Source organism: Syngnathus leptorhynchus, chromosome 8, assembly GCF_054491065.1.
Source record: "Syngnathus leptorhynchus isolate UIUO chromosome 8, UIUO_Slep, whole genome shotgun sequence".
In the NCBI taxonomy this organism is placed as follows: domain Eukaryota; kingdom Metazoa; phylum Chordata; class Actinopteri; order Syngnathiformes; family Syngnathidae; genus Syngnathus; species Syngnathus leptorhynchus.
In genome coordinates, this window is record NC_141202.1 from 10,681,453 (window position 1) to 10,708,682 (window position 27,230).

The following is a 27,230-nucleotide window of genomic DNA, read 5'->3' on the forward strand; positions in this document are numbered from 1 at the left end:
TTAATGATTTTGAATCTAACAAGAAAGAAACAAATATCAATTTGCAACACTTTTATCCCTAATGGAGAATCTCACAGCACTTTGTTAAGCAGTAATGGCAGCGGTTCACCAGTGTGGCCTACTTGTTACATTACAACAATAAAATGATGGAAACAAAATTTATGGGATAAACATTACAATTGAGTTTGTGTTAGGCATAAAAAAAACACACACACACAAAAGACAATTCTGTGCTGTTTGTGGATATGCGGTCATAATTCATCACATATCCGAACCAATGGCTGGCCGTCGTCCCAGCGGAAGTCTATTCTAACAGACACAACTTTCGCCCAATCACAGCTCGTAGATGGGATTTAGGGCGGGCTGTGAATGCAGAGGTGGGATCTTTTAGCAACCGTCCATCTTCACTTGAGCTATATTCCAGAGAACGAGCTTGTCGAAAAGAAAACACAATTTGGAAGTAAAGAAGACTTTCTGGAATAAGTTTTGGCTGTTATTGAAAAAAGACAAACGAAAGCCCATATCATTAGGTAAATGTCGTTGCAAAAAAGTGTGACTCTTGATAGTCGGCTCGACCCAGTTTCCCTTTTTCCTAAATATGGCTAGCCGAGCCGCTAGCTAGCATTTTTATGCCTTAGAAAGACAAATTAGCTAGCAGGTTTACGACGTGAACGTTTTCTGAAATATTGTGCATTTCACCACGCAGAGCCACTATACTTAAGCTATGCATATATTATTGCATAAATGCGACGTCCTTCCACCGATATGCATCGAGCTACTTGTTTAAAAGCGAGCCCGTTGGTACTCGAGCGAGGTGGCCGAGCTTAGCAGCTGGCTAAGCATTAGCGTTAGCTGACTAGCTGCCAACCAGATCTGTCATAATATTGCTAGAAGCTATTTAGTTTCAATCCATATCGACGAAACCGCCGTGTAGATGTTGTGTGGGAGAGTGCATTTGAATGCGTGCAGTTAATAAGAGCGGAGCGCTCATTAACATCAGTTCGAGTGTGGCGGGGCAATCGTGCAAGATGGGTTTGAGCAATTGTGCTCTGTTTGATGCTCTGAGTGTTATATGTGTTACATTTTCCTCCTCCACTCACACTTCGCTCATACAGCTAACTTTGTGACAGACGGAATGTGGACATCGTCGTAGTCAGAGCCATGGCTGACAAGAGAAAACTTCAAGGTAAAAGACTTGTTTGTTTGTGTGGCATCCGTTCTGTTGTTGGTACGAACTGATGCACTTGTCTTCTCGACCTGCCTCAACCTTGTTACCGATCGGAATGAATGAGGCATCAAAGTCTGCTACACGTGTTTAATTCTATGCCTCCACACACAGGTGAGATTGACAGATGCTTGAAAAAAGTAGCGGAAGGTGTAGAACAGTTTGAAGACATCTGGCAAAAGGTGAGAACATTTGTCTTTTGTCTTTCTTCTGATTCTCTTGGGAAAAGAAGAAATTGAGAATTTAACCTGCTTGTCTGTTTTAGCTTCACAATGCAGCTAATGCAAACCAGAAGGAAAAATACGAAGCTGACCTCAAGAAAGAGATAAAAAAATTACAGGTATTGCACGTTCACTGATCCTTTTTTTTTTTTTGCCTACATTGTCTTAAATTGATTACATCGCAGGGCCTGATACGTCCGAATAGACTTTTTTTTTTTCATATTTTTGTTGTTGTGTTTTGTTTTGGTCTGTTGCCAAGTTCATTTCAAGTGGCACAATTTGCCTATTTTAAACTGACATGACGCAAGAAATCCCGAAATTGCACTCCTTATGTGTCAACACTAAGAAGCAGAAACACGGATGTAAAAAAATTCAAATAAATGGAGATAAAATGCTGTACATTAAGATTGAGCATGCAATAGATTAGAAAGCCTTTCTTATCATTGTATGTTGCAGATACAATATAATTGGTTTGATGAAAACTAACATGACCAATCATAAAATAATTATATTGGCAATCATAGCAGATTTCAGCTAACTGTGCCATTAGTCAACAAAAGCCACTGATTGGCTAGCCTCAAAATAGATTTTTTTTCGAGGCGGGCGGGGGCCAAATAAATACAACTGGCACAGACGACTCGATGAAAGAGCATGAATTGAAATTACCTTAATGTCATTAACTTGAGCTAACTGGAAAGGCGCTAGCCTAGCAAGGTTCATACCAGAGGTAGCGGGACCCCAAAATGGTGGCGAGATACAACTCAACCCATCTTTATTTATACAGCGCCTTCACAACAGCTGCTGCCGGGCCGACGCTTGCTCGCCTGATTGTTATGTCCAATAATATGCCATGTAATAAAAGATGTACATTGTTAGAATGACAGTTCTAAGAAAATAAATGCATAGCCTTGGGCAAGAAAGATTTCCTCAGACTCTCACTTGAGTGCTAGTGACATTGATTAACAAGTAATTATTTCATAATTTATTTAGCTTATTTAATGCTTGCCTTGCTTCCAGTTTATCAGTAGGGTTGATTTGGGTCGTTTGGACAGGTGTCGACGTCAGATTTTTGGGATGCCTGATTTTGAATGGAGACTTTCTGACAGCTTCCATACATTAGGATTCAACTATCATCACTCCCATATTGCACTTGCGCCACTTGAAAGCAACAAAAAAAAAATGCCAATAGTGTCACTTGCAACACGCGTTGTAAATCCATCCACAATCTTTGCTCTTGTCCCTTTTGCAGCGATTGAGAGATCAGATAAAAACATGGGTGGCCTCCAACGAGATCAAAGATAAACGGCAGCTAGTCGAGAACCGCAAGCTCATCGAGACGGTACGCAGACGTGCTCACGTATTCTCCGTGCGAATGTTGGGATAATGAAGGACTGACATTGTTGCTCTTGCTGTTAGCAAATGGAGCGGTTCAAAGTGGTGGAGCGGGAAACAAAAACCAAGGCCTACTCCAAAGAAGGTTTGGGGCTGGCTCAGAAGGTGGATCCGGCTCAGAGGGAGAAGGAGGAGACGGGGCAATGGCTCACGGTACTGCAACCCACTCACTTTATTTGACACAATTTTTCACCCGGCCAATGCTGTAACGTTCTTTTTTTGTTTTTTTTTTCTGCTCTCTTGCCCTCCCAGAACACGATAGACACTCTGAACATGCAGGTCGATCAGTTTGAGAGCGAGGTGGAGTCTCTTTCGGTTCAAACGCGAAAGAAGAAAGGTGACAAAGAGGTAAAGCCGCTTTGATTTGTTCGCTCGGAACGAGGTGAAATCGTTCAAGCCGTGGCCGCTTTCCATCTCAGAAGCAAGATCGCATCGACGAGCTCAAGCGCTTGATCGAGAGGCACCGTTTCCACATTCGCATGCTGGAGACCATCTTGCGGATGCTGGACAACGACTCGGTGCCGGTGGACGCCATTCAGAAGATCAAAGATGACGTGGAGTATTACATTGATTCTTCGCAAGACCCCGACTTTGAGGAAAACGAATTCCTCTACGATGACTTGGACCTTGAAGACATCCGTGAGTACAACGGGCCTGCAGTTTTAATTGTTTTGGACAAGGCCCAGCCGCTCCCACTCACGCTGCCGTGCGTTTTCTCGAAGCTGCAGCATTAGTGGCCACGTCGCCATCGGGGCAGGGCACTATGGAAGATGAGATGTACCTCCACTCCAGCAGCACTCCCACTTCAACCACCTCGTCGTCGCCCATCCCTCCGTCGCCAGCCACTTGTGCTGCGGTGAGTTGACTTCCTTCCGTTTCAAAGATAACACGACTCTCAAAAGATTTTGGGATGTCGGGCTTTAGGGTGACATTTCAGAATGGGACTAAAATGCACTTTCAACTTTAAAGTGAGCTTAATCTGCATTCAAAAGTGAAGAGAAGGTCAAATTAAGATGACTTTAAAAGGTTTTGTCCATTTTAGGGTCATTCTGAAATTTCAGCCCAAAACTGAACATCCCGAACTTTTTTTGTTAGTGGTGTTTTGTAATGTATTTCCTCAAGTAGTGGCTTCGGCCCACCCCCCCAATCGAAATACAATTAAAACAACACACGAGCCTGATTTTTTTTTTCCCCCTCAGGGGGAAAAGAAACACATGGTTGACTTGTTTCTTTAGATTTACTTTTCACTGTCATGCCCTCGTGTCGCCGTGACATCATCAGCACAGGATGTGGCCGTCGTGCAGCTCAAGTGTTTGAAAGCAAAAGTCGCCGCAGTCATGTGGGAGCATTCCAACAAAAGTTGACAAGAAGAACGCCTTGCTGGAGATAGCGAGATTTCCGTCTGCTCCGTCCATATGGGATAAATTCTTACATGCTAAGACCAGCGTTTCTCAGCTTCCCAAAAAGTAATTTTCCAAAACAAAAGGCTTTAATATCTTTCACATGTAATTCGCAGGTCCAACATGATGATATTTTCCTTGTAAATACTTAGTTGATATTTTGCCTTTTTAGGTCTAAAAATTGAAGCGGCCTTGGTACTCTGTAGTTCAAATCCACTATATGAGGAAATGTTTTATTTTTGAGTGCTGTACATTCCCCCCTCGTGAGCTATGACCCTACCCCGCCCCCACCCTCACCTGCGCTAACCCTCCCGCCAAGCCGCCCCCGTTTGTGTTCTAATCCACCGGCTTGTGTGCTGACTCAACCTTTTCCCAAAAGTGGATTGTCACATGAAGGTATCTCCTCCTATAGGAGAACTCAGAGGACGATAAGAAAAGAGGCCGCTCAACAGACAGTGAAGTTAGTCAGGTGAGAGGCTCTCATCTGTGCTGTGTGGCTAGACGAACAGTTTAGTGCCACGCTCTTCACCCTTGGTCCTGAAGTCACGCTGGCTCAAGGCTTCCTGTTTGTTCAAAAAAAAAAAAAAAAAAACACTTTGGTTTCTGTGGGACCACGGCTGGGGACTTCTGGTTTGGTTGTGTCATCTTCTGCTTAAGTTGGGTCTCTTTAGTTCACACTGCACTTTTCCTTCGTGCGCGCTTGAGCCATGGCCACACGTACTTGGATATTTTTTTTTTGAAAGTTTTTTTGTTTGTTGATCTGAGGCTAAAGAGCTGTGACCACATACTACAGGTTTTTAAAGTGCAAAAGAAAATACATGGCTGAAATGACCGTAGCAAAAAGTCAGTGAAGAATGGAGAATTCATCTCCTCTTCAAAACGGTTTAAGCTCAAAGACGAAAATATCCTTGTACGTGTAAGAGGCCGATTTGTAACCACGGCAATGCCTCTCTGACATGTTCTCTGTGGTGCTTTTTTGGCTTCCAGTCACCTGTTAAGAATGGCACGCCCTCCCTACTCTCCTCCTTCTCCTCCTCCACCACGTCCGGCTCTTCTTCGTCCTCCTCCCTGGTGTCAATGGCCAGCGTGGTGGGAGGCATCCCAGTGGTTCCGACCAGCAGCGGCTTGATAGGAAGCTTCAGCAGCGCCGTGCAACAGCAGCATCAGCATCTGCCGGCGCAGCCGCAGCAAGCTCAGCCGCAGAACCCATCGCAACAGCAGCAGCCCCCGCTGTCCAAACCCTCAGCCCCCTCAAACAGCACCCCCAGTCCGCCCAGCAACTTGCTGCTCCCAGCGTCCTCTGCCCCCTCTGTGCCCACGCCGAGCACGGCCATTTCATCCGCCACCAGTTCCTTGTCTCAGCCCTCGTCCGCTTCCGTGTCCAGTTTGGGACTCGGCATGGGATTGGGTTTAGGCAAAGGAGGCATCACGGGGACCAGCGGCGCCAACCAGATGTCGGGTTTAGGCCTAGGGGTCCACTCGACGCCACTCAGCACCATGGCGGGGCTCATCTCGGGGACGACGCCCGCCCCCTACGCGCAGGCGGCGGCATCAGGGGGCTTGGGCTTGAGCGGCGGCAGCACGCCGGCCAGCATTTCAGTGGAGAGCAGCACTTCCATCATCACCACCTCGGGCTCCAGCGGCGTCACCACCAACGGAGCAGCCACGGCGCTCGGCCTGCTGGGCTCCGGCCACGGCTCGCTGAGCGGCAGCATTCTGGGCCTGGTGTCGGGCCAGAACGCCTCCTCGGCCACCTCTCAGGTGCCTCCCAGTTCCGTCAGCGCTTCTCCAGGGGTGGTCGGTATGATGGGGGGCAACAGCGGCAGCGTCGGGATCGGCGGGGGCGTGAGCGCCGCGCCCGCCCGACCGCCAAGCGGACTCAAGCAGAATGGAAGCACAAGTATGTGCTGTAGTTCATCATCTTTTTCGATCTCAACTTTTTGCACCACCTTGAATTAAACGACTCGTTGTGATGTCCCGGCTTCAGGTTACAGCGCCGTCGTGGCCGAAAGCTCCACGGAATCGTCTCTCAGCACGCCGAGCCAGTCTCAAAACAGCCAGCCGTCATCGCTCAGTTCCTCCGCCAGTCAGCCGTACGTCTGCGTTTTGGTCTCCCTTTTTTATTGTGCTCCAGGTGAACGCTCAGCCTGTGTTTTTTGTGCAGGTTGGACAACGGGCCCAGTTTAATCAGCTCCATCACGCTCCCGCCTAGCTCGCCGTCGCCCTCCTTTTCGGATAGCACGCCCGGCGGAGGGAGCCTCCTAAACGGGCCCCACTCCTACACGCAGGCCTCCGAGGGCCTCAAGGTGAGCCGCTGATTTATTTGTCGCCATCTTACGTGTGAAGTGGTCACATTACATGTAGCCTGCTTTTGTGTTTGTTTTATCTTTCAATCTCAAACAAATCTATTCCGCCAACCAAAATTGTACTTAACCTATGTACAGTACTTTGGCCTCTAAACTGACGCTCTCCTCTTCCTCCCCTGTCCTCGTTCCCTCGTCAGGCTCCCGAGCCTCTTATCTCCCTGAAGGCCATGGCGGAACGGGCGGCCCTGGGATCAAGCCTTGACGGAGAGATCCCCAACTTGCACCTAACAGAGCGAGGTCGGAACGCCCACGTATCGTTTTCACCTCGCACAGAAAATGTCTTCTGTGGATTAGCTTTACTTTATTTGACCGAAAGTGCCCCCGCAAATTTGTAGGCATTTAAATATAGTAGTAGTGTAGTTCCTCCGCCTGTGCTTATCTTTTCTTCTGGGTGTCACAGACATCTTCTCATCGTCCACGGCGCCCGGCACCCCGGCCGCCCCGCAGCCATCCGTATCCGAGGTCAGCATCCCGCCGTCGCTCGGCGTCTGTCCGTTGGGGCCCACCCCCCTCCCCAAAGACCAGCTGTACCAGCAGGCCATGCAGGAGTCGGCGTGGACGCACATGCCGCACCCCTCAGACTCTGAGAGGATCAGGTGCGAGGGCGGCGGCCCCATCTCAAGCGGGCGTTCGTTCTCTGTGTTCACGTGCATCTGCCGTATCTGATCCCCATCCTGTCTTTGTAGGCAATACCTTATGAGGAACCCGTGCCCCACCTTGCCCTTTCATTATCAGATGCCTCCGCACCACTCGGACTCCATCGAGTTCTACCAGCGACTGTCTACAGAAACACTGTTTTTCATCTTCTACTACCTGGAGGTCAGCATGTGTCTCGTTTGATCTGGCTCATCAATCACTTTGAATTTTTAGCGGCTTCCGTAGGTCAAAGCGCATCGCTGCTTCCAACTGATCGAAGTGTATGGCCTCATTTCACTCAACGTTTTGTTTCATCCTGACTATTTAGGGCACCAAGGCTCAGTATCTGTCAGCCAAGGCGCTGAAAAAGCAGTCATGGAGGTTTCACACCAAGTACATGATGTGGTTCCAGAGGCACGAGGAGCCCAAGACTATCACTGATGAGTTCGAACAGGTTGGACTCGCTCGATGTTCACTAGAGTAATCTGACGAGCCGCAATTCGGTATCGCTAAATTGATTGCGCCTGCTGGTGTTTTCTGTCAGTGTACTGATGTTGTCTTTTGGTGTCCCGCAGGGCACTTACATTTACTTTGACTATGAGAAATGGGGCCAGCGAAAAAAGGAGGGCTTCACATTTGAGTACAGGTACCTTGAAGACCGAGACCTGCAGTGACCGCCCCCCCCCCCCCCCCCCCCTCCCGGAGGACACCGAGAGCCACAAATGAACTGCTGTCGACATTCCGAGGCTGAACTCCAAACTGTGGATAGAGATTGTGATGTGTAGTAGAAAACGCTCTCCCCTCGAAAAAAACCAACAAAAGTAAACACAAAAAAAAATAAAAAATCAAAGCGAAGAGCGACGTATGTATAGGCGACGTCTCACGCCGAGTCCCCCCTCGCTTAAGTAGCGCCTGGCCCTTGACCAAACGGGGGGGGAAAAAAAGCGCCCTATGGGCTCCTCTTCCTCGTCCCCTTCGATCAAATTTCCTCGCGCTGCCTGAGCCGAGAGGGTTGCCGCGCGAGGCGTGCGTTTGTGCCTGTTTGTGTGCGCACTCACTATGTGGCATTAGGAAAGCCCGACCCTCCCTCTAAATGCATGTTTCTTACCTTTTCTGTTTTTTTTGTTCCTTCCAAAAAAAAAAAAAAAAAAAAAAACATTCTGTGTACACGATCCCGGACGCCTTTTTGACAAAACTATTTTCTTTATTAAATCAACTGCCCATCTTGTATTTACTGTAACTTTCTGGTCTAGAACAGGGAGGTACAGTGGACGTTTAAGTCGCGGTGCGTAGGATTGGCTTCGTTTTAAAACCCTGTCACGGTCACTTTTCGACATAGTGAGCGGTTATCAATAGTTTTATTGATATTGTCGTGGTCCATTTAAACAATGAGAAGACAAAAGGCGGACGGAGAGCGGCCACAGGGCCTCTCCCTGTGACAGGGATAGTGTCCTAATCGGACTTGGATTAAATTGCTATGCAATTGAACTGGTCTCTGACTCCCTCTCTTTACCAATAAAGTTTGTTTTTAAGTTAAATCATTTGCATTATTATTATTATTATGGACTTTGTGTTTGTCAGACAACGTTCAGTACATCTTTACACGAGGATTTGGGATGTTGATTCTTGGCGAGTGAATGTCCACAAGTCCTTGCCTCCATTTAAAAATGTTGAATTATAAAGCAAGGGTGGGAAACTGAGTCACTGTTTGTATCTGATCTTTTAACGCTGAATTCGATCCTGACCTGGCAACACGTCAAAATTGATGGCGATTCCAAATTTTTCTATAGGGGCCATACATCGGTTGCCCACCCCGGCTCTATAAAAATTCATTTTAGCATCGATTGAGCCATAATCCCGGTCTACACTCGTTCAAGTGAATGTGCACTGAAACTGTTTACATGCATCCTGTGTTGAAAAAGTAATCCTAAAAAAAACTCCATCTCCTGCCATTGTTCCGGCCTTCCCTACAGCCAAGCGGGCGGTCACACTGGGCTGCGTCAAGTATTTTATTTCCCCTTTCAAGCACTCATGTTGATCATGATGATTATCATTTCAGATGTATACTACTACAGTGACAATATTTGTTGTGTGTCAAAGCAGCTGATTGCTAAGGGGGAGGTGTTGACTGTGAAAAAGGAAAAATCAAGGAAAATATTTTTTTTTCAGGAAGGCAAGTGTATCTATTGTCTTGTCACAGCTCTGCATGGGAGATGTTACAGGGTTCTACAGCAGGATTGTACACATTTCAATAAATACTTTTGACAAATTACATGGTGGCTGTGTTGAGTCAAATAAATCTAGTTAAATGTTTTATTGAAATAAAAAAAAAAAAAAAAGTCAACACAACATCCAAAGGTGAAGCTTTCAGTTCTTAGATTCCTTCTTGACTTTGACGAATTCGGCCATGTTGGAGAAATACTTCTGGTTGGCTTCAGCCACCTTTTTCTCTGCAGCTTGTGGGTTGACTATCTCCAGGCCCTGAAAACAAGATGAAATTGTGACGATCTGGGACGAAAGGGTAAAGAGATCTTGTGATGTTTTCACCTGTAGAGGAGTGAAGGCCACGCTGGAGCTGGTCCCAGACGAGCGATCTCTCACCGTGGACTTGCCGCCGTACGTCATGCTCTGCTTCTGCAAAGTCCGCTGTTCCCAAAGCACAACATACAAACAGTTCAGAAAAGACCATTGCTTGATCCTGACCATTAAAGCTTTTGAAAGCTCACCTGGAGGGATTTGGAGATTCTGGCCTTGGTAGCGTCATTGACCTGCGCCTGCCTGACTCGACCGCTGCCGCTCTTGCCCAGCTGACCCAGACTGAAGCCCAGGTCCTCCTGGTAGGCGTCGTCCTCGATCTGCGAGCACATGAAAAGCAGGCGTTTCACAGTCTTGATGATTGAGTCTGGTAGCCCAGTGTGTTAGCATTAGCATACCTCAGCAAAGGTCATTCTGTTTGCGTGTTTCCTGATCTCAGTCAAGCCCAGACGCTCCTTCATCTTTCGATACCTTCAAACAGATGCAGAAGCTCCAAAAGGTCAAGGTGGCTATCGGCAACATCGTGCAGTTTCAAAAATGACATTTGTGTATTGCCTACCGCCTCCCTCCTCTTTTCTTCCTTTGGCCGTCCAGAGGAGCGGGCAACGGTTTGACTTGCTTGACGGGCGGCGGCTCCTGCCACTTGTCGAACTTCCTCTCAATTTCTTCTTTCAGGTCGTAACCGACCTGCGCAAAGGTTGTAGAGTTTGCTGAGTGAGACCTGATAATAGACGTTGACTCGTCGTGACCACGCCTGCCCACCTTGCCGTCAGAGCTCTCGTGAAAACTGTCCACTCTTGCAGCCAACGTGCATTTGGCAGACACCAAACGAGCCGCCTTCCTCCTCAGGTCCTTTAAAAAAAATATAAAAAAAGGTCACTGTGTTGATTTGGCACCATTTAGAGGAATTTTGGCATGAAGGAACTATATGGAAGTGATTTGTGGAGCTTTGAGGCTGACTTACGGGGGGTAGCGTCTGCACCACGTCGCAGTGGTAGATGAAGCCAGTGTGGGGCAGCAGGGAAGTGCTGCTGAAGCCCGACAGCGTCCGTCTCTGCGCTCCCAGCAGCATCAGGTTGCAGGCGGGCATCTTGGACAGGTTGGTCAGGCCCCCGGCGATACCTGAAACCCCGGCGGCGAGGACGATGAGCACAGTGGAGAGGACACAAGAAAAAGTGGCGACGGGACAGGGCGGGGCGGGTCACCCATGATCTTGGCGGCTGTAGACGCTCCGACGATGATGGAGAGATTGGGAGCAATGAAGGACATCCTGGATTCCACATACTCGTAGATCCTGTGCTTGGACTGGTTGAGCTCCAGAGCCATGTCGCACGACTCCTCCAGCTGATTTAGCTCCACATCGTTCAGCAGAGACCTAAAAACACACCAGTTAGGATTGAAAAATGGAATTCTGCTCCATGTTGATTTGAATTTGCTGAGTGACGCACCCCTGCGTGGTGGAGGCTGTGACACTCACGACCATGATGGTCGCATTGGTGAGGATCTGCTGTAAAGTCTCGTTGTTCTTGCACTTCTCCAGGTTGTTGCCCAGCTCCTGAGCACAACCATTGAGTCAAAAACTGATTCGGCCATAGCTTTGCCATTCACATTTTTTTTTATTCGTGTGGAGCTGCCTGATAGTAAAATTATTTCTGGAAATTTCTCACCTTGACGGTGCGGATGTAATCCAAAGAATCGGGCACCAGAGATTCCAACTCAGGGAACCTCTTTGAGTATTTGTCACGTGTAAACTTGTGAATGATACCTGGAAGGGAAATGACAAGTTGATTTCACACACTGGAACCAAGAAATGGGGAACGGAGAATTCATACTCACTGAGCTCGTTGTCGATCTCTACAGTCAAGTTATTGGCCGCCACAATGAGTCTGTATTCTGGGTCAGCCTCCACGGGACCTGACACTGTTGAGAGGGAAACAAAGTAGTTGACATTAGTTTGGGACCTTCAACACCTTTTCCTGTTGTTCTTAATAACGCTGCATCGACATCAATTAGAGAGAATACTCGGAGGGATTTTAGCTCACCCTCTGAAATCTTGCGCTGCTTTCCGACATATGCTGATATCTTCTCCATGATATCTGAAAACTTTTAACACAGCAGCTTCTTTAGAAAATGACCACACCAACAGGCATTACAATGCAATCTCCCAATCATGAGATGTACCTGTTTGCTGTTACGGAGTTTAGCAATGGCCGCGACACTGTCCGCTTTACTGTAGTCAACTTCCATCTCTTCGGGGATGTCCTCCAGCCCGCCGTCGTTCCTCGTCTGCGAGGCTTCGCCATCGCTGTCGCCTTCCTCTCCTTCGGCATACAGGCCATCCTCACCTTCGTCGCCTGCCTCCTCCAAGTCTGCCAGAAGCTCGTCTGCCAGAGACATCTATATTAAGAGGCAAAATGGTCACCATTTATATTTAAAACCCAAATACAAACAGTACTGTGACTTTTCCAGGCCTGGTGTATTTCTATTGCAAACTATTGGCAAGAATTTCAGCTTGGCCTAAATATCACAATTTAACATACTGTCTTGGCCATTATGCCTGTACTGTATGATACGTTTACATGCTAAATGCACAGCATGGTGCAATATAATATTGCATATTTTGTGTGGGATTAGCAAGTCAGTGAGACTCCCTAACATTTGTCAACTAAATGCTAGGGCATCAACAACAAGCTATGGACTCTTGGATTAATATACTCTGATAATAATAATACAATGCATGGATAGCATTAAAAATAACAAACTACGTGCGAAGAAGCAATTATATAGCGTTTACGTTACGATAGCTTCTAGCAAACGTAGGTTAGACGTAGCCGGCTAACGATATTATACCCTCTCAAATGCAAATCGATTTACCTCGAACTTTCAGGAGACTAATAATAGAAGCACATAAGCGTGCTAAATAATCCGAAAAGGTTTCGTTTTCCCTTCTTTGTGGATAAAAAATGCTGGAGCACGGACAGCACTTGTCGCGTTGTTATGACGTCACCAAATCAGAATGGCTTTATGGGAAATGACGTCAAAGTTGGCGATCACACGTTTTAATTAAGTATCAGGGTAAAATTCTGATTAAAATGTCTGCATTTCACCGCCAGGCTTTTCCCGCATGGTCTCCCATCTACGAGCATAACTTCTCCTCACAGATATTTTAAATGGATCAATAGGGATATTCTCGACAAGCACAAATCTCTATTCCTTCAATACTGCTTTGAAAACAATATCAAATGGATGGATCAACTTTTCAATGACGATGGGCGACTTCTTTAAGAAAGAGAATTTCTCAAGAAACAGAACATTCCTGTTACCCCAGGAGAAGATTGTTTAGGTTTTTGGGGCCATTGCTTCTGGTGTTTCTATGTTGTATTAAGAGTCAACCAAAATTGATGTAAACTGTCATGACTGTCCTGAAACTGCAGTAGATTTATTTAGGCAATGCCCCATTGTGAAAGTCTTTTGGCAGAAACTGTGTGATTATGTTGTTAATAATATTTAGGAAACTATTTTTTGGAAGGATATTCTATTTGGTATACACAAGGACAACCACATCAAAAGTGATGCACCTCCTGTTTTTACTTTTGAAATTTCATGTTCATTGTTTCAAGTACTCAGGAAAGATTGCATTTTATTATGCATTTAAACAATACATCCTTTCGATCAAGAATTCAAAGAAACCCAAACCCTTGAGAACTGCAGAAACATAATTGATGAAACCTGAAGCCCCCCTAGTGCAGGGGTGTCAAACTCATTTTTTTTTCACGGGCCACATTGTAGTCATAGCTTCATTATGACTGTCAACCCAAATAAATGTATGAGCACCTCATATTATATACAGTAAAAGCTACAAAACAAACTGACAACTTGTTTTCAAATCAGACGAGTAAAAACTGGTCAAATATATATAAAAAAAAAAGATATTATTAAAAGTGAAGACTATTTGCAATTCTATTAATGACACGAATTTGATGCACAATTTGTCTTCACGGGCCACATAAAATGATGTGGCGGGCTGTATTTGGCCCCCGGGCCTTGAGTTTGACACCCGTGCCCTAGTGACTCAGAAAACATACTCTCTCTTTTTTCTTCCTTTTTCCTTCTGTTCTTTTGCCTTTTTGTGCATATGATAGACATAGTTCACTGTCGTTTTGTGAATGATGCATTTTTTGTAACTTGTTTCAATAAAAAAAAAAAAAAAAAAAGATATTACTTACCAGGGTATAAGGGAGTCGCTGAATCGTGTGTTTGATTCCCGCATATGAATGTTTATGTATGACCCAAAACTAAATCAATCATGCACGCCCGCGACCCCCGTGGGGACTAAGCGGTTCAGAAAATGAATGAATGAATGAATGAATGAATGAATGAATGTACTAGTGTACTTCGCAGTGAACAAAACAATTGTACTTCATATGAGATTTGATTTTTGATTCAATTCATAGAGCATTCAAATGAAAATCTGCATTTTGTCATTTTTATTTTCCCCCTTTGTTTTTACATTATCCCTTGAAATGAATTCCTTAAAACAATACAGTTGGTAAACGAACACTAAAACAGTCTAAACAAACTATATGAACCTTGACTGCATGATGGACCGATATTTGTAGAAAATAAATTCATCATATACACAGACAAAAATGAAAATATTTACTGATGAAAAGCTTTTTTTTTTTTTTTCAGTTTTTCATGCTAAGCTACACTGACTGTCTTGAAAAGAATGACAACTCCGCTAAAACAATACATACAGACATTGAGGGAAATGAAATATTACAGGACAAACTATCATACAGATTGGAATATATTGACAGGTAAAATTATACAAAATACTTTTTTGGCGCAATTAAGACGTCTGGGAAAATATTTTGCTTTATTTGTTATGAAGATCTTACAGAAGGTATAACCTAGATGCACTCTGTTCCAAATTATAAATTAGTCTATGCTTACGGCATCAAATAAATAATATAAATAAATAAATGCATAAAGAATGGTCTGGCCTTACAAACATGAAAAATAAATAGCAATAAAATAAGAGACTATTTTTTTTTAGGAACTCAAACTACAAAGTAAAAACATTGGTTGCTTTGAATTTTTCATGCCTAAAAGTAAACAGCTAAAAAATGATATTGTATTCACTTTGTTTGATGATGTTTTGTACAAATGTCCAAGAAGAAGAAAAACAAACAGCATTCCCCTCGCTGTTGGGGGAGGGAGTAACGATGCAGAAAAGAGAAGCTGGTCGACAGCGAGGCTCCCACTGCATAGCTGTCAAAACGTTTCACAGGTTCCCCCATCCAAAGATGCTCCGATAAACTCTGTAAACAGTGTGGCTGGTCAAAACTGGATCGTCCTCTTCCATCCGGTAGAAAAATAGCCTCTGTGCGAACGGCTGGTTGGTTGCTGGGGTCGATTCAACGGCTCAGTCTCAGAGTCTCTAAAATGTTCCCATGGGTTCAAGCGACATCACGCCGAGTGAGGGTCCTTGGCTGGGCTGACGGTGAAGCGTGATGATGTCACTGTGTTGGCCCCGCCCACAGGGACTTTGGCCTCTTTGCGCTTGGAATCTTTGCTTTTGCTGCCGCAACCTGGTAGAGTGAGAGAGAGCAACATGTGATGGCTTCTGAGTTCTATCCAGTCTAGAATTTAGCTTAGGTTAAGGCCAGAAGACCAAAACTGGGATTCAAGGCCTAAATCTTAGACCCTCTTGACTTCGAGCATATTCTAACGCTGGTATTGATGCATGAAACACAGACAACCAAAATTACAGTCGACATATTTCGATGGTTAAAAATAAGATCGTTCAAAAACAGCACAGGTTTGTCTTCTCATGAAAGCATCTAATTTTGGTTTTGTTCTTGCAGGGTAGTGACTGAAAGGAACGCTTGAGCAAACGCGTTAAATAAGTCATTAGCATGCAAGATGGACAGCGGAGGCAAATAGCGTGGAAAAGCTCAACTTCGCTTTGCATTGTTGAACGCAGGCTTTGTCAAGCAGCTCGCTTGCACGTCACGTCATCGAGGCAGATAATTATAGTGGATTAATCACGTCGAGGAGGAGTCTAGTGGAAGAGAGGCTTTTCCGTTTTTGTGGGCGGAGATGAGTCAGGATGATAAGTGGAGACTAAAACCTGCTTCCAACCACAAGTGCAAGACACAAATTTGAGCTGCAAGTAGAATGGCGACAATGCTCACCATGAAATGTGTTTTTGACGGACACAGCAGATGGATTTGTGGGCGCCGAAGTGCTCAATGCATTGGTTGGAGTTTCCTGTAACAGGGACACAACTCAATAAAAAAAAAAAAAAAAGGGATAATCAACGAAACGCACAACACACCTGATCAAAAAGATAAATGGTGACATCATCAAAAAAGGACACGTTGCGCCCTCTGTCCCTCGCCCTATCCAACGGCTCCTTCGGCGACTTGAGCAAGCTTCTCAGGCCTACGCGTTTGTCCACATCCGTCTCCGTGACAACGATGACCCTGCGGCAGCTTTCCTCCTCCTCCTCATCTTCCTCCTCGTCTTCGGGATCGCTTCCCGGGAGCAAGCCTCTCCGTCTGCCGATCCGACCGCCGAATCCTCCTTTGCCGGTCGTGTTGAGGGGCAGAGTCATGGCGAGCGGCGGGAGGGTCAGAGACAGACGAGCGACTTTTGCTAACACAAAAAAACAACAATGGTTTCATTATTTTAGTTGGACCACTACCAGAACTAGAGCAACCCCCCCATTTCAGTGTCAGAAGACCACGACCCGGAGCGACAGACGAACCTTTGATTGCTTGGTTTGCAGAAGACTGCAGTGTGCTAACTTCGGGTTGTTCAATCACAGTGAACGTCTCACTTTCAGTTTTCTCACACTCCGCGTTGGGCTCGGGGCAAATTTCCCGCTCCGGTCGACTGCAACAACAACAACAAGAAGTCATTTGGACAATCTCAGAACGTCTGACATGTTACCTCAATACCTGTCGTCCTGGCTTTGGACTTCCTCACTCTCGCTCTCCGCCATTTCTTCCCCCCAGGGCCGAAGCGTGACGGTGTCCTTCACTGTCGCTCCCCAAAGCACGTTTGTTTTCACATTTTCACTCAGGGAGAACTGCAGCCGTTCCTCACACACCTGAGGCGAAACCATTGAAACAATTGAAGCTCAGCAACATCGAGAACAGGTTTGGCTTTTACAGGATCTGTTTTCTGACCTGCATCATGAGGCCATTTTTTGTGGTCACCTTGGAGAGATAACTCTGGTCCTTAGCATCTGCAGTTTGCTCCGATGACCTCACCACGTCGTCCTCGGACTCATCGGGAGTCCCATCCAAAGCCACCTCCTTTGTGGTCTCTTCAGCGCAGAGGCCTTCTTGGTCGGGGGTTTTCTTCAAGGACTCCAAAAGCTGGATGTTGTCCAAGAAAATATCACCCAAGGTGGCTTCCTCGTCACCAGATATGCAACACAGTTGTTCCAGTTTCTCAAAATCCTCCAAGGCTTCCTCATCCATGTCTTTCCATTCGGAAATTAATGATTCCGGCAGGCTCTCGGCGGGCGCTTCTAATGGGTCGGCATCATTCGGACCTTCGGTCTCGGAGTTGTCAGATGAATTGACTGTGGCGCTTGCCGGTTCCTGAAGAAGTGTCTTACTAGAACCGGTTTCAGGAAACTCTCCCTTAGTGTTGAAGTCATCCAAATTCAGAGGAAAGTCGTCGGTCTCTGAAACTGACGGTGGAGGACTCGGAAAGGAGTCATCTAAACTCTCTAGTTTATCATCCTGCACGTCAAGGTCGATGCTCGGAGGCGGACTGGGGAAGTCCACTGAGCTGAAGTTGTCCACCTGTGGATCAGCAACGTCTCCAAATTCCTCCTGGACTTTTGCGATGCTTCTGCTTTCTTCTGTGGGATACTCAGAGTTGCATGAGCCTCTTCTGTCAGCCTCATCATATAAGTCAGAGTCAAGATTTTCTTGGTCTGAGAAGTTCTCTTGAGGGGCCTCGGTGATGCAAATAGTTATTTTGGCTCGTTTACTCTCCAACGTGTGAGAGAAGGAGTTGACGAAAACAGCGTTGCTGTCAACTTTTTGTCTTGATGGTGATGATTCACAAAGCTGATGCTGAGACCAGGTGTTAAAATTCTGATTCTCCTCTGACCCTGTGAGATGTTCATCATCTCCATCCATATCCACGCCTAATGACTTGTGCTTCTCACCTGTCTTAGAGTTCTCTTGATCCAGGATTTCATTATTCTCCACTTGATCAGACATTTCCCCCAATGCATCAAATCTGTCGACTTCTCCAAGGTTCTCCCGATTTTCAACCTGTTGAATGTCTGTCACCTCCTGCTGAGCCCCTTCCTGTTCCTTCTCGGATAGACTCTCGATGAAGCCCCGCCTTTCATCGTTCCATGAGTCCTCGCAGCTCATCAACACGCCCGGGTGGGGTTCGCTTCCTGCAAGTTCGTCATTTTCTTCCGCCTCCCAAAACTCCCGACCTACGACAAGACGCTCGGCCACCTCCCACGCTTCGGGCTGGAGGCCGGGGAACAGTTCAGAGCTTAGCTCGTGATCCGGAGAGCGCTTTTCTGGAGAGGCCCACTGGTCGTTTTCATCGGGCCAAACGAGCAATCCAGCTGACTGCGAAGAACGGTGACAGTCGAGCCAGTTGGTCTTTTTATCGTCCTTCACCTCCTCACCGTCGTTAGCGACGCCGCTAACCCGATTATTTGCTTCTCTCAGGGGTGAACTCTCTTTCACGACGTTATTCAACTCCGCAGCGGCCAGCTGTTTCTCCGTCTCCGTCCTGACCTTTACCATCTGATCCTCGCAGCCGTCTGAACAGTGAAGGTCTCGTAGGCCCAGCTGGTTGTGGTCTGCATGGTGCAGCTCCAGGTCGGCCAGCTTGTTTATTTTCTCAACGCTTTGTTCTCTCCAAGAGGCAATCGTAAGACCACTTACTTTATCTCCGATTAACTCCACCGATGACGGGGATTCTGTAGACATATTTTCACAGTGATGGAGACTTGTGATATTGTTTTCTATTCTTGTGAAGTCTTTGGCTCTGTCGGCATGTAGATTGAAATCTGTCTCTTCAGAATCGATATGTCTGAAGTCCGCGACATGAGCGATGACATCATCCTGTCGGTGTTTTGTAAAACCATCACTGCAAGTCAACTTCTTGAGTGGCGCGTCTTCTAATTTGGAGAACAACTTATCAATAAAGTCGGCACAGTCTTGGCTTGGGGCATCATCAATTAGTTGGGAGGATTTCTGACCGTTCACAAAAGTACCAGAATCATCTCGCTGCCTTGGCTCGAACCTTTTGATTGGAATTTCTGCGGCGTTGGTGGATTGGGAGCAATCGTTTTCAGGTGTTTTCTGACATGTCATCTTCTCTGATATCTGGATGTTGTTTTTTGAAAGGTGCTTGTGTTCTCCCTCACCCTCTTCTTCCGTTTCTGTTTTTTCCTCTATCCCAGTGAGCGCCCCCCTCTCGCCCCCTCGATGCCTGCCGCCGACAAGTCCTTCGCTGCTCCTTCTGCTCGTGCTGTCACCTTCCCACTCGCTGTCTGAGAAATAGGCCGAGTCCCGATGGGGCGTTTCGTTGCACAGAGCTCGCCATCCGCCACCTCCCCCTCCCGTCCAGGAGTCGCTTGGAGTGAGGCAGTCCGCCGAGCTGGACGTCAGAGGTGACAGGACCGAGTCAGTAGGGGTGACCAGGGAGACGTCACCTGACGCATCCCAATCTGGAGTGGGAGGGGTAACAGCTTCCTTTTCACTGTCAAGGTGGCACACTGTGATTTGATCTTCTCTCTTCGGACTGCTGGACCATGCCTCATCCCTCGTGAGCTCGCCATTCTCAAAGAAAGAAGTCTTCGGACTATGATCTGTAATGAGTGAGTTCACTGGGATGTCTTTGTTGCAAGCTTTGGGTGAAAGCCCTGAGAGACCTGTGGCTTGATCCTCTCCTCTGGCAGGTAAGGCAGGTCCATCAGAACTCTCTTCGTCTTTCTGACATCCAAGTGCTTGATTGTGCAGTAGGCCATTTTTGGGCATCATTTCCGACTGACGATCCGGATCGCTTCCTAGGTTCTCCGATTTTATGGTTGAGCCAATGTGAAGGATCGGGATCTCGGGTCTGGTAGAAACTTTGATCTCAGTCTTTTTAGCGCGTTTAGTAACTTGGGCATAGATGGCTTCAGTTTGTGGTTCATCCTTTCCTTTGTTAGATGAACGGATGGAGCTCTCCGATTGAAAGCGGATGGTCTGGGCTGCATTTGGGTCAATACATATGGACTCGTACTCAGGTGACAGAGGGGTCGGAGACGAATCAGTTTCTTTCTTGTTTGTAGCCGTGTTTTGCCTCGATATGATTTCAGTTAGGAACGTCTCTGCCGACTGGATCTCCTTAAGGAATTCCTCTCTGGTCATTTCTGTTTTCTGTGGCTCCTTCTCAGTTTGCTGAGTTTGACTCTCTGCTTTGCCAGTGCTGAGTTCAGAGAGGAGGGAGCGTGACCTTCTTATTCCTTTAGAATAGGTCTCTTCAGCTTCGGCGGACGAGGGAAGGCCTGAGACACGGTCAAATGGCCGCAACCTAGACCCGGCTGGGTAGAGGTATTTGACCGGATCACTTCCTGACCCTCCATTTAGATCTGCATCTGTATCGATCTCTGTCAGAAAAAGATCTCCCTGGAACGATGCTGTCAAGTTCTTCTCCGTTGCCGTGCTACTGTTGCGTTTCTCCGACGCCCACGACTGTCCTGCTGAGCCCAACTCTGTGATTAGAGACTGGGATCGGCGCATCCCTTTGTTAGGCAACACATTTTCGGATCCCTCCGCATCTCTCCTCTCCTTCTGGCCAGCCTCCCACGAACAGTCGGACTTGCACTCCCTCGACTCTGTCGTGGTTGCTATCTCTGTCAGAAACAGGTGCATGGGGGATTTCTTGGCGGCGGCCACACGTTTTGCTTGAAGTTCTGCGTCTTCCTTCCAAATTGCGGGCAAGATGGTGTCCAGGCGTGACTGGGTCCTTTTCATTCCCCTGGAAAAAATGGCTCCAGGGGCCGGTTCTGCGTCCTCGGACAGGCTCGAATGAGTGACGGAGACGCCGCTGCTTGTTTTCTCAGGAGACATGATGGGTGAATCGTCCTCATCGGAGTAAGTGGGACTGGATGAGGACTGCCCGTCGGTCCCAGGTTGAGGACGAGGTATATTGCGATAAATCGGTCGCAAGGGGTTTTCTCTGCGAATGGGGGATTCAAAGTCTTTTGCACGGGAGTGAGAGGCCTCCTTGGAGTTGTGCATCGTGTGTCTGGTGTCTCGATTGGAAAGGTCACAGGACAGCGGGTCTCTCGTAGATCTGTTCAAGTATCGAGAATAAGAGTCACTACTGTAGCCTGGGCAAGTTCTTTGCTTTGAGTGAGGAGGGAGAGGCGGCGGACACATTTGAGTTGGGGGATAAATGGGATGACTGGATGGCGGGAGGGAAGGGGAGAGGGACGGAGACGGCGGCAAAGTCTGTCGAGAGCGATGGAGCCCCAGGTGACCAAAGCTAGAAGGTGGGCAGCTGTTCATCTGAAGGGGGTCTGTCTCAATTTTACCACTCAAGTTGTAATGAGCAAGTCCTCTGTAGCCAAGTGGAGGTGCGGGGAGGGGGCGTGAGTGAAGGTGGTTGGATGCTGAGAAAGACAACGAGCGAGGTTTCGGAGGAAGGGTTGGAGCTTGACACGTTGTGGAAGCTTTTTTGTCCGGGCTCTTATCTTCTTCTTCATCTTCTCCTAAATTGATCACTGAGAAATCAGTCACTCTGCTCGAAGAGTCTCTGAACTCAGCCACGCCCGTGTTAGGAACCTGAAGTTTCACCTCACTTGATCGCACGGTCTGGAGGCCTTTTCCACCCGCGCACTTGTCGGAGGAACAATAGGGAACCCGCTCTTTTCCCAGCATGCCACTGCGGATTTCCACAAGCTCCATGTCTCCAGGACAAATGGAGTCTGACCTGCAAGACGGCTGGATCTTCCCTTTAAGAGTCGGAGACCTGTCCTGGGGTGTGTGCTCCTCCAGTCGGATGTAGTACTCGCTGGCGAGAGAGGGGCTGCGTGCGCTGATCACTGGGACCACAGTGGGGGTGTCCAAGGACTGCCGGTGGGCGTTGTTGTTCACAGTCGGAATGGGTTGAGCAGGAGGAAGAGGTTTGTAGCCCCGCCTAGCGTGGGCCTTCTCCCAAAAATACTCAAAGTTCAACCCTTTGCTGGTTTCTGTCACGGTCAGTATGTCATCCAATTCAGATGAGGAATGCGTGGCGCGGTTCCCCACGGTGTCCAGCAGGGGGTAAGAGCTGTGTCGGTCTTCTCTGTCACGTTGGCGCTCTCTCTGCCGCTCGTGCGCCGCTGCCTGGAAGGCTGGCGGGCGGAGTAAGTCCCAGCGTCTTTCAAAAGACTCCTCGCTCTCGCCTCTTCGCCTTCTCCCATCGTCATACTCCCCTTCATCCTCGTCGCCGACGCCTCCCCTCGTTGATCCTCGCTCGGCGGCCAAGAGGGAGGAGAGGAGAAGGAATACCTCGGCCACCGATGGACGCTGGGATGGAGGTAGCCAGCAAGATTGCATGATCTCATACCTGAGAACAGGAAAGGAAAGAGTTCATCAAGCAAAAATAAAAAAAATAAAAAATAAATAAAAATTAATAAAAATAAGATTAAAAAAATAAAATAAAATAAATAAATAAATAAATTCACTGGCCCTATGACATGTGTGTGGACAGGCCTACTGACCAGTAATCTGCATGAGAGAGTTTCAGTCTCGGCTGGGCCAATGTAATCTGTCGCTCCCTGATGACAAACGTCAGCACCTCCTCGTCACTCAAGTGCCTGTGAGGCTGAGAGCCAAACTCAAATAGCTCCCATATGACCACCCCCAGGGACCTGCAAGTAGGACATTGCGGAAAGGTGGTTAGTCATGTCAAATATTCCATTTTTTATTATGGTCACCTCTGCTCAAGATGCCCTTCACCATCCGGTGTGTCGAATTCAACCATGCACAGTGCAATATGCTGCACAGTCTAACTGTTTTTATTTTTTGACAGTGTTAGTCGCTTATCTGAGTTCAATGATTTCTTGTGTGTGGATTTACCACACATTGCTGGTCTTGGTTTGGTCAGTGACAATCAGAGAACCTCTGTACTCTTCCAAGAGCTCTGGCGCAATCCATCGCAAAGGAATCCAAAGCTTGTCTGGAGTTAGGTAATAGTCCTCCTGCACGCATATGTGAAGGTACATTGACAGTCAGGTATGGAAAGCCGTTAGAATTTGTCCTCTATAGTAAGACCATCAAGTGCAATTGTGGAACGACATCTGTGTTTACGTCTTTTCAAGCTGTAGTGCATCTCTGGCGCCCTCTAGGAAAAGTGTGCCTCACATTTATTTGCGTAAAATGGATCTATTACTCTCATGGAAAAAAAATTAATCCAGTTGAACATACCTTGTATTGATTGTGTGAGAGGCCATAGTCACCTATCCTCACAGTGAGGTCAGAGGTCAGCAGGCAGTTCCTTAAAGCCAGATCACTGCAGACAACATGATCGTTATAACGATTTATCCCGCGGGATACATCCCAAACTCTTTTGCAATGGGAGAAGTTTATTTTTTACTAGCGGTAAAATTCGAAAAATCATTTTCTAGGTATAACTGGGGCTTGACTGCAAAAGTAAGATTGGACGTCAAGTCCAACCTGTGGATGTAGTTGTTCTCGTGTAGGTGCAGCAGGCCTGACGTGATCTCAAAGGCCATCCGCTGAAGAGTCAAAAGATCCCGCGTGGGAAGATCGGGCGTCATCCCGTCTGACTTGCGTTGGGCTCGCAGGTATCGCTTCAGGTCACCCTGCCGGTGCGCAAAACGAAGTGCGGTTTAAATCATTCCAATGAGCATATCTCACTCATGCTGGAATTTTTTTTTTGCACGCCACAGGAATTAATAATAAATTAAAATAAATAGAATAAATAATAAATTCATAATAAAAACAGTCATGACTTACCAGCTGACAGAATTCCATGACCAGGAGGAAAGGGATGCTTTCACTGCATTGGCCCAAACACTGAAGGATGTTGGGATGTTTCAGACTCCTGCACGATGACACAAATCCGATTTTGGTTCAAAACAAAAGTGAAAGGTCAAATCGGTCTGCGGTATTAAAGTCATTTACGTTTTGTGAATAGTCGTGGAAAAGCGCGGTCGTCGCAAGTGAAAGCTCACCTGTACGGCTCCGACTCGGCCAAGAACTTCCTCTGCTCCAGCGGGCTGGCGCTGACGCGTAACTCCTTCACAACCACCTGCGAGGAGCTGCAGTCGCACAGCACCTCGGCCAGGATCACCTGAAACACAGCAAGTTAGAATGACAAAACGAGCGGGAGGTGATCTGAAAGGCCGACGTCTTACTTTTCCAAACCAGCCATTGCCAATTTCCTGCAGGTAGTTCAAAGCGTGTCTTTTGAAGCATTGAGACTTGGAGTCTGGGAAAGAGCAAGTCACATGAGAACTCATAAAAACATAAAAGAGGGCTGATGGGGGACTTACCTCCATCGTGCAGCGCGGCGCAGTTGGGCCTCTCCCTAACGGGCAAAGTGTAGACCTCCGGGAGGGAGGGGCACGACGACAGGCTGTCCTCTTGGATGTGGCTGGAGCCCCCCGAGCAGTCTTCCCCGTCCGCATTGTCAAACTCCTACCAGAAGAAAAAAATTTACTAAAAGAACTAACATGATTTTTTTCAGGCCAATTCAAATACAACAGCACAATTTTGTTATATAATAAATATTATTGTTAATAAAAATAATTTTATTCAATAAAGTAATTATTATTATTCATAGTATTTTGACTATGAATAAAAGATATATTTTTTCATCTTGATGTAGTGAAGTGATTTATTGCTCAATATCACAGAATCTACTCATCTGAGGCCGGATTTACTTACATTGAATCCGACTCCTCCTCTCTTGCAGCACAGACAGGTGAGGAGCAGCAGTACAAAGGAGACCAGCCCCGAGCAGGAGATGAGGATGACCACGTAAGGCGGAGGAGACATCGAGGCCGTCCTGCTCTGAGAAACTGAAAGGAACACACAGACACCAAGCAAAGGGGGAGTTTCAGTTCGATTACTTCTTGAGTTCTGTGTTGTTGTTTTTTAGGAGGGTTGAAGAAACAAGACTTGGCGGAATCATAAAGGTGTGAAATCGTGTTACACGGTTCTTTTGTCTCGGAAGGGGAGTTAGCCATTGGAGCGTTGTCCTACAGCGGTAGGTTGAGGTCAACCCCAATGGACAGTTTGCACCGGGGGGGATTTTTTTTTTTTTCAAGTCAAGTGGGAAGCAGGAAAGTCCGAGGTTGGGAAAAAAAAAAAACTGGAATCAAGAATTGAAGTTTAAAAGCAGAAGCTGTTCATTCCAGTATAAGGACAAGAAGCACGAGGAGAGGGAAGTGTCAGCATTCCACTCACAGTTGAGAAGCAAAGGATGGGAGGGGAAGGGGGGGGTGCTAAACGGGGGAGAGAGAAAAGGGAGTCAGAAACTGGAATAAAAGAAATGACGTAAAGGTTCACTAGTCAGGTGAGAGAGAGAAAGAGGAAGGGGGCGGGACATGTGGACATTTGTACCTCAAAGTGGTCGTTTGTGGGGAGTGACCCATCTGTAGAAAAGAAAAGGGGCAGGGGAGGGGGCAGGATGGTTAAACACCCTCATGGCCACATCTGTAGATCGCGATCATATTCAGGGACTGCTGAGTTTACCACCAAATTCCACCCGAGCAGTTGCGACTGTCTTCTTCAGTATGTATACATTATACTGCCCCCTGGTGGCAGAAGGAGCAGCACAACGGCCGTCGAAATGAAGCATGAAATGACGATGCAGTTGAATTGTTAACATTTTATTCAATGATGTTGCTTTTTTCGAACGCCACCGCTGTAGTACATTTTTCTGACTACAGTCACTGGCAAGGTCATCTCACTGTCAACACTGCATGCATAAATTCCAGAGTACATTTAAAAAATGCATGATCCTCCAGAAATAGTGTCAGAGTGCGGTTGTTGAGCTAAATGTGTGACACGTCAAGAGACGCTTGTTGCGTGTGACTGATTTTCATACAAAGTTCAGCCCCCTTCAGCCGAAGCCCTGACGACAACCTGCTTAGTTGGAAAGAAGTGGCAGACGTCACATTGGGAAAATAAATCAGAGATTATTTTGCGGGAAGCTAAATCACACTCCATGCTTTCCTCATTTTTTAGCATGATTAGCAATGCCCCCCTCCCACTGCAGTGCAGAATGTACACAAGCATCATAAACAATAGCTGAGTCCATATTACTCAGTAGATAGAAAAAGAAACGAACCGAACCAAACACGGGGCCTTTTCCATTAGGCCCCAGCAGTGTCTCCTCAAAACAACACAAAGACGTGCACATATTGCACAACTCTGCCAAATCTTGAAGGGGCGTGGGGGGGGGGTATGAATTCATGAAAATAGACGCTAGCCAGCATTGCTCTAAAGCCTGATAATCCGAGTGTCTTTTTTTTTTTTTTTTGTTGCCATCGATGTGAGGCCCAACATTGCCCCCCCTCCATGATTGTGTTTTATTTGCATCACCGCATGCATGCACCATTCTCCTGCTGCAATAATCATTGGCATTATCTCACGGCCACGTTGATAATAAAGCATAATAACGAACCCCCTCCTTCCCTCCCCCCCCTCCTCCTTCCCTTCTCTTCCTCTCCTTTTCTCCAGCCTCACTGACAGCTATTCAATTCAACCCCCTCCTTCCGTCATTCCCTCCACCGACTGAACTCACCTTCCCTCTGCGGGGCTCCGAGCGCTCTCTCCGGGCTGATGTACGACATGACCCCCGCCAGAGCCACCATCAGCCAGCAGTGGGGCCGCATCGTCGCCGCCACAACAATAACAGCATCGGTGTCCTCCGGTCCCGGGCTGTTTTCTTCCTTTCCTTCTGCCTCTCCCCCTGTCCTTCTTTTTTTTTTCTTTTTCTTTTTTTTTTGGTGGTGGTGGTGGGATAAAAGCGCCTTCCTCGCCCCCTCCTCCGCTTCTAATCCGCAATTCAGCTCGGTGATCTCGACCCGCTATTGTGCATCCTCAGGCTGCTCATACATGACAACATCCAACCACAGTCACCCCACCTCCTCCTTCTCCTGTTCTCTTTTACTTATGCACCCCCCCTTCACACACACGCACACACACCTCCCAAAAATATATCCACATCTTCCGCCGGATGACGTCACAACCGCACGGAGCGCAGTCATGGCTCCCGCCGAGTGCTTATGGATTTATGTACTAGAGTTTATTTTCTCACTCATACTGCATACATTAATCGTACTAATGAATTTCGATAAAAATAATAAAAAATCCTAAAGGTGCCAATTAACTATATAATAATATAAATAAATATAAATATTATTTGGTCACGCCCACAAGACGCACCC

The 27,230-nt window shown here is 47.0% G+C and overlaps 3 protein-coding genes across 7 annotated transcripts; 1 reads left to right on the plus strand and 2 right to left on the minus strand.

Annotated features, from left to right (window-relative positions):
* The first annotated feature begins 362 nt into the window (after positions 1 to 362).
* Positions 363 to 8,778, plus strand: cnot3a (CCR4-NOT transcription complex, subunit 3a). 4 transcript variants are annotated; one of them, XM_085918130.1, is made up of 18 exons: positions 363 to 530; positions 1,131 to 1,186; positions 1,340 to 1,407; positions 1,491 to 1,565; positions 2,696 to 2,785; positions 2,863 to 2,991; positions 3,091 to 3,186; positions 3,258 to 3,477; positions 3,561 to 3,694; positions 4,651 to 4,707; positions 5,226 to 6,138; positions 6,226 to 6,331; positions 6,403 to 6,544; positions 6,742 to 6,841; positions 7,005 to 7,200; positions 7,291 to 7,423; positions 7,569 to 7,694; positions 7,816 to 8,778. In XM_085918130.1, the coding sequence occupies exons 2-18, from the start codon at positions 1,162 to 1,164 to the stop codon at positions 7,912 to 7,914; spliced, it is 2,709 nt and encodes a 902-aa protein (XP_085774256.1). In that variant the 5' UTR covers positions 363 to 530; positions 1,131 to 1,161; the 3' UTR covers positions 7,915 to 8,778. The 4 variants fall into 4 exon arrangements, with proteins under 4 accessions (XP_085774256.1, XP_085774257.1, XP_085774258.1 ...); XM_085918131.1 differs by having other exon boundaries at positions 3,567 to 3,694; XM_085918132.1 differs by lacking the exon at positions 4,651 to 4,707.
* Positions 8,779 to 9,247: 469 nt separating this feature from the next.
* Positions 9,248 to 12,799, minus strand: prpf31 (PRP31 pre-mRNA processing factor 31 homolog (yeast)). The gene is made up of 14 exons (XM_085918134.1): positions 12,650 to 12,799; positions 11,957 to 12,172; positions 11,818 to 11,878; positions 11,612 to 11,695; positions 11,443 to 11,540; positions 11,224 to 11,330; positions 10,981 to 11,150; positions 10,740 to 10,897; positions 10,538 to 10,627; positions 10,335 to 10,462; positions 10,174 to 10,246; positions 9,967 to 10,095; positions 9,788 to 9,886; positions 9,248 to 9,721 (listed from the first exon to the last, which is right to left on the minus strand). The coding sequence occupies exons 2-14, from the start codon at positions 12,170 to 12,172 to the stop codon at positions 9,608 to 9,610; spliced, it is 1,527 nt and encodes a 508-aa protein (XP_085774260.1). The 5' UTR covers positions 12,650 to 12,799; the 3' UTR covers positions 9,248 to 9,607.
* A 1,542-nt stretch (positions 12,800 to 14,341) lies between these two features.
* On the minus strand, positions 14,342 to 26,706 carry lmtk3 (lemur tyrosine kinase 3). 2 transcript variants are annotated; one of them, XM_085918754.1, is made up of 18 exons: positions 26,585 to 26,706; positions 24,721 to 24,854; positions 24,327 to 24,471; positions 24,189 to 24,262; positions 24,006 to 24,124; positions 23,788 to 23,875; positions 23,485 to 23,633; positions 23,236 to 23,320; positions 22,888 to 23,009; positions 22,530 to 22,679; positions 18,568 to 22,375; positions 17,842 to 18,507; positions 16,975 to 17,745; positions 16,744 to 16,895; positions 16,551 to 16,678; positions 16,119 to 16,438; positions 15,972 to 16,051; positions 14,342 to 15,359 (listed from the first exon to the last, which is right to left on the minus strand). In XM_085918754.1, exons 1-18 carry the CDS (start codon positions 26,673 to 26,675, stop codon positions 15,248 to 15,250), a joined length of 7,194 nt encoding a protein of 2,397 aa, XP_085774880.1. In that variant the 5' UTR covers positions 26,676 to 26,706; the 3' UTR covers positions 14,342 to 15,247. The 2 variants fall into 2 exon arrangements, with proteins under 2 accessions (XP_085774880.1, XP_085774879.1); XM_085918753.1 differs by having other exon boundaries at positions 14,342 to 15,369; positions 15,976 to 16,051; positions 16,975 to 22,375.
* Positions 26,707 to 27,230: the final 524 nt, after the last annotated feature.

Coding starts and splice junctions, on each gene's coding strand:
- cnot3a (XM_085918130.1), top strand. CDS start 1,162: ATGGCTGACAAGAGAAAACTTCAAG. Junction 1,408..1,490: donor TTGAAGACATCTGGCAAAAG/GTGAGAACATTT, acceptor TGTCTGTTTTAG/CTTCACAATGCAGCTAATGC. Junction 7,201..7,290: donor TCAGACTCTGAGAGGATCAG/GTGCGAGGGCGG, acceptor CTGTCTTTGTAG/GCAATACCTTATGAGGAACC.
- prpf31 (XM_085918134.1), bottom strand. CDS start 12,172: ATGTCTCTGGCAGACGAGCTTCTGGCAGACTTGGAGGAGGCAGGCGAC. Junction 10,628..10,739: donor TGGTGCAGACGCTACCCCCC/GTAAGTCAGCCT, acceptor TTTTTTTTAAAG/GACCTGAGGAGGAAGGCGGC. Junction 10,247..10,334: donor AAGAAAAGAGGAGGGAGGCG/GTAGGCAATACA, acceptor ATCTGTTTGAAG/GTATCGAAAGATGAAGGAGC.
- lmtk3 (XM_085918753.1), bottom strand. CDS start 26,675: ATGCGGCCCCACTGCTGGCTGATGGTGGCTCTGGCGGGGGTCATGTCG. Junction 16,896..16,974: donor AAAATGGCCTCATGATGCAG/GTCAGAAAACAG, acceptor GTTTCGCCTCAG/GTGTGTGAGGAACGGCTGCA. Junction 15,370..15,975: donor CGTCAAAAACACATTTCATG/GTGAGCATTGTC, acceptor TCACTCTACCAG/GTTGCGGCAGCAAAAGCAAA.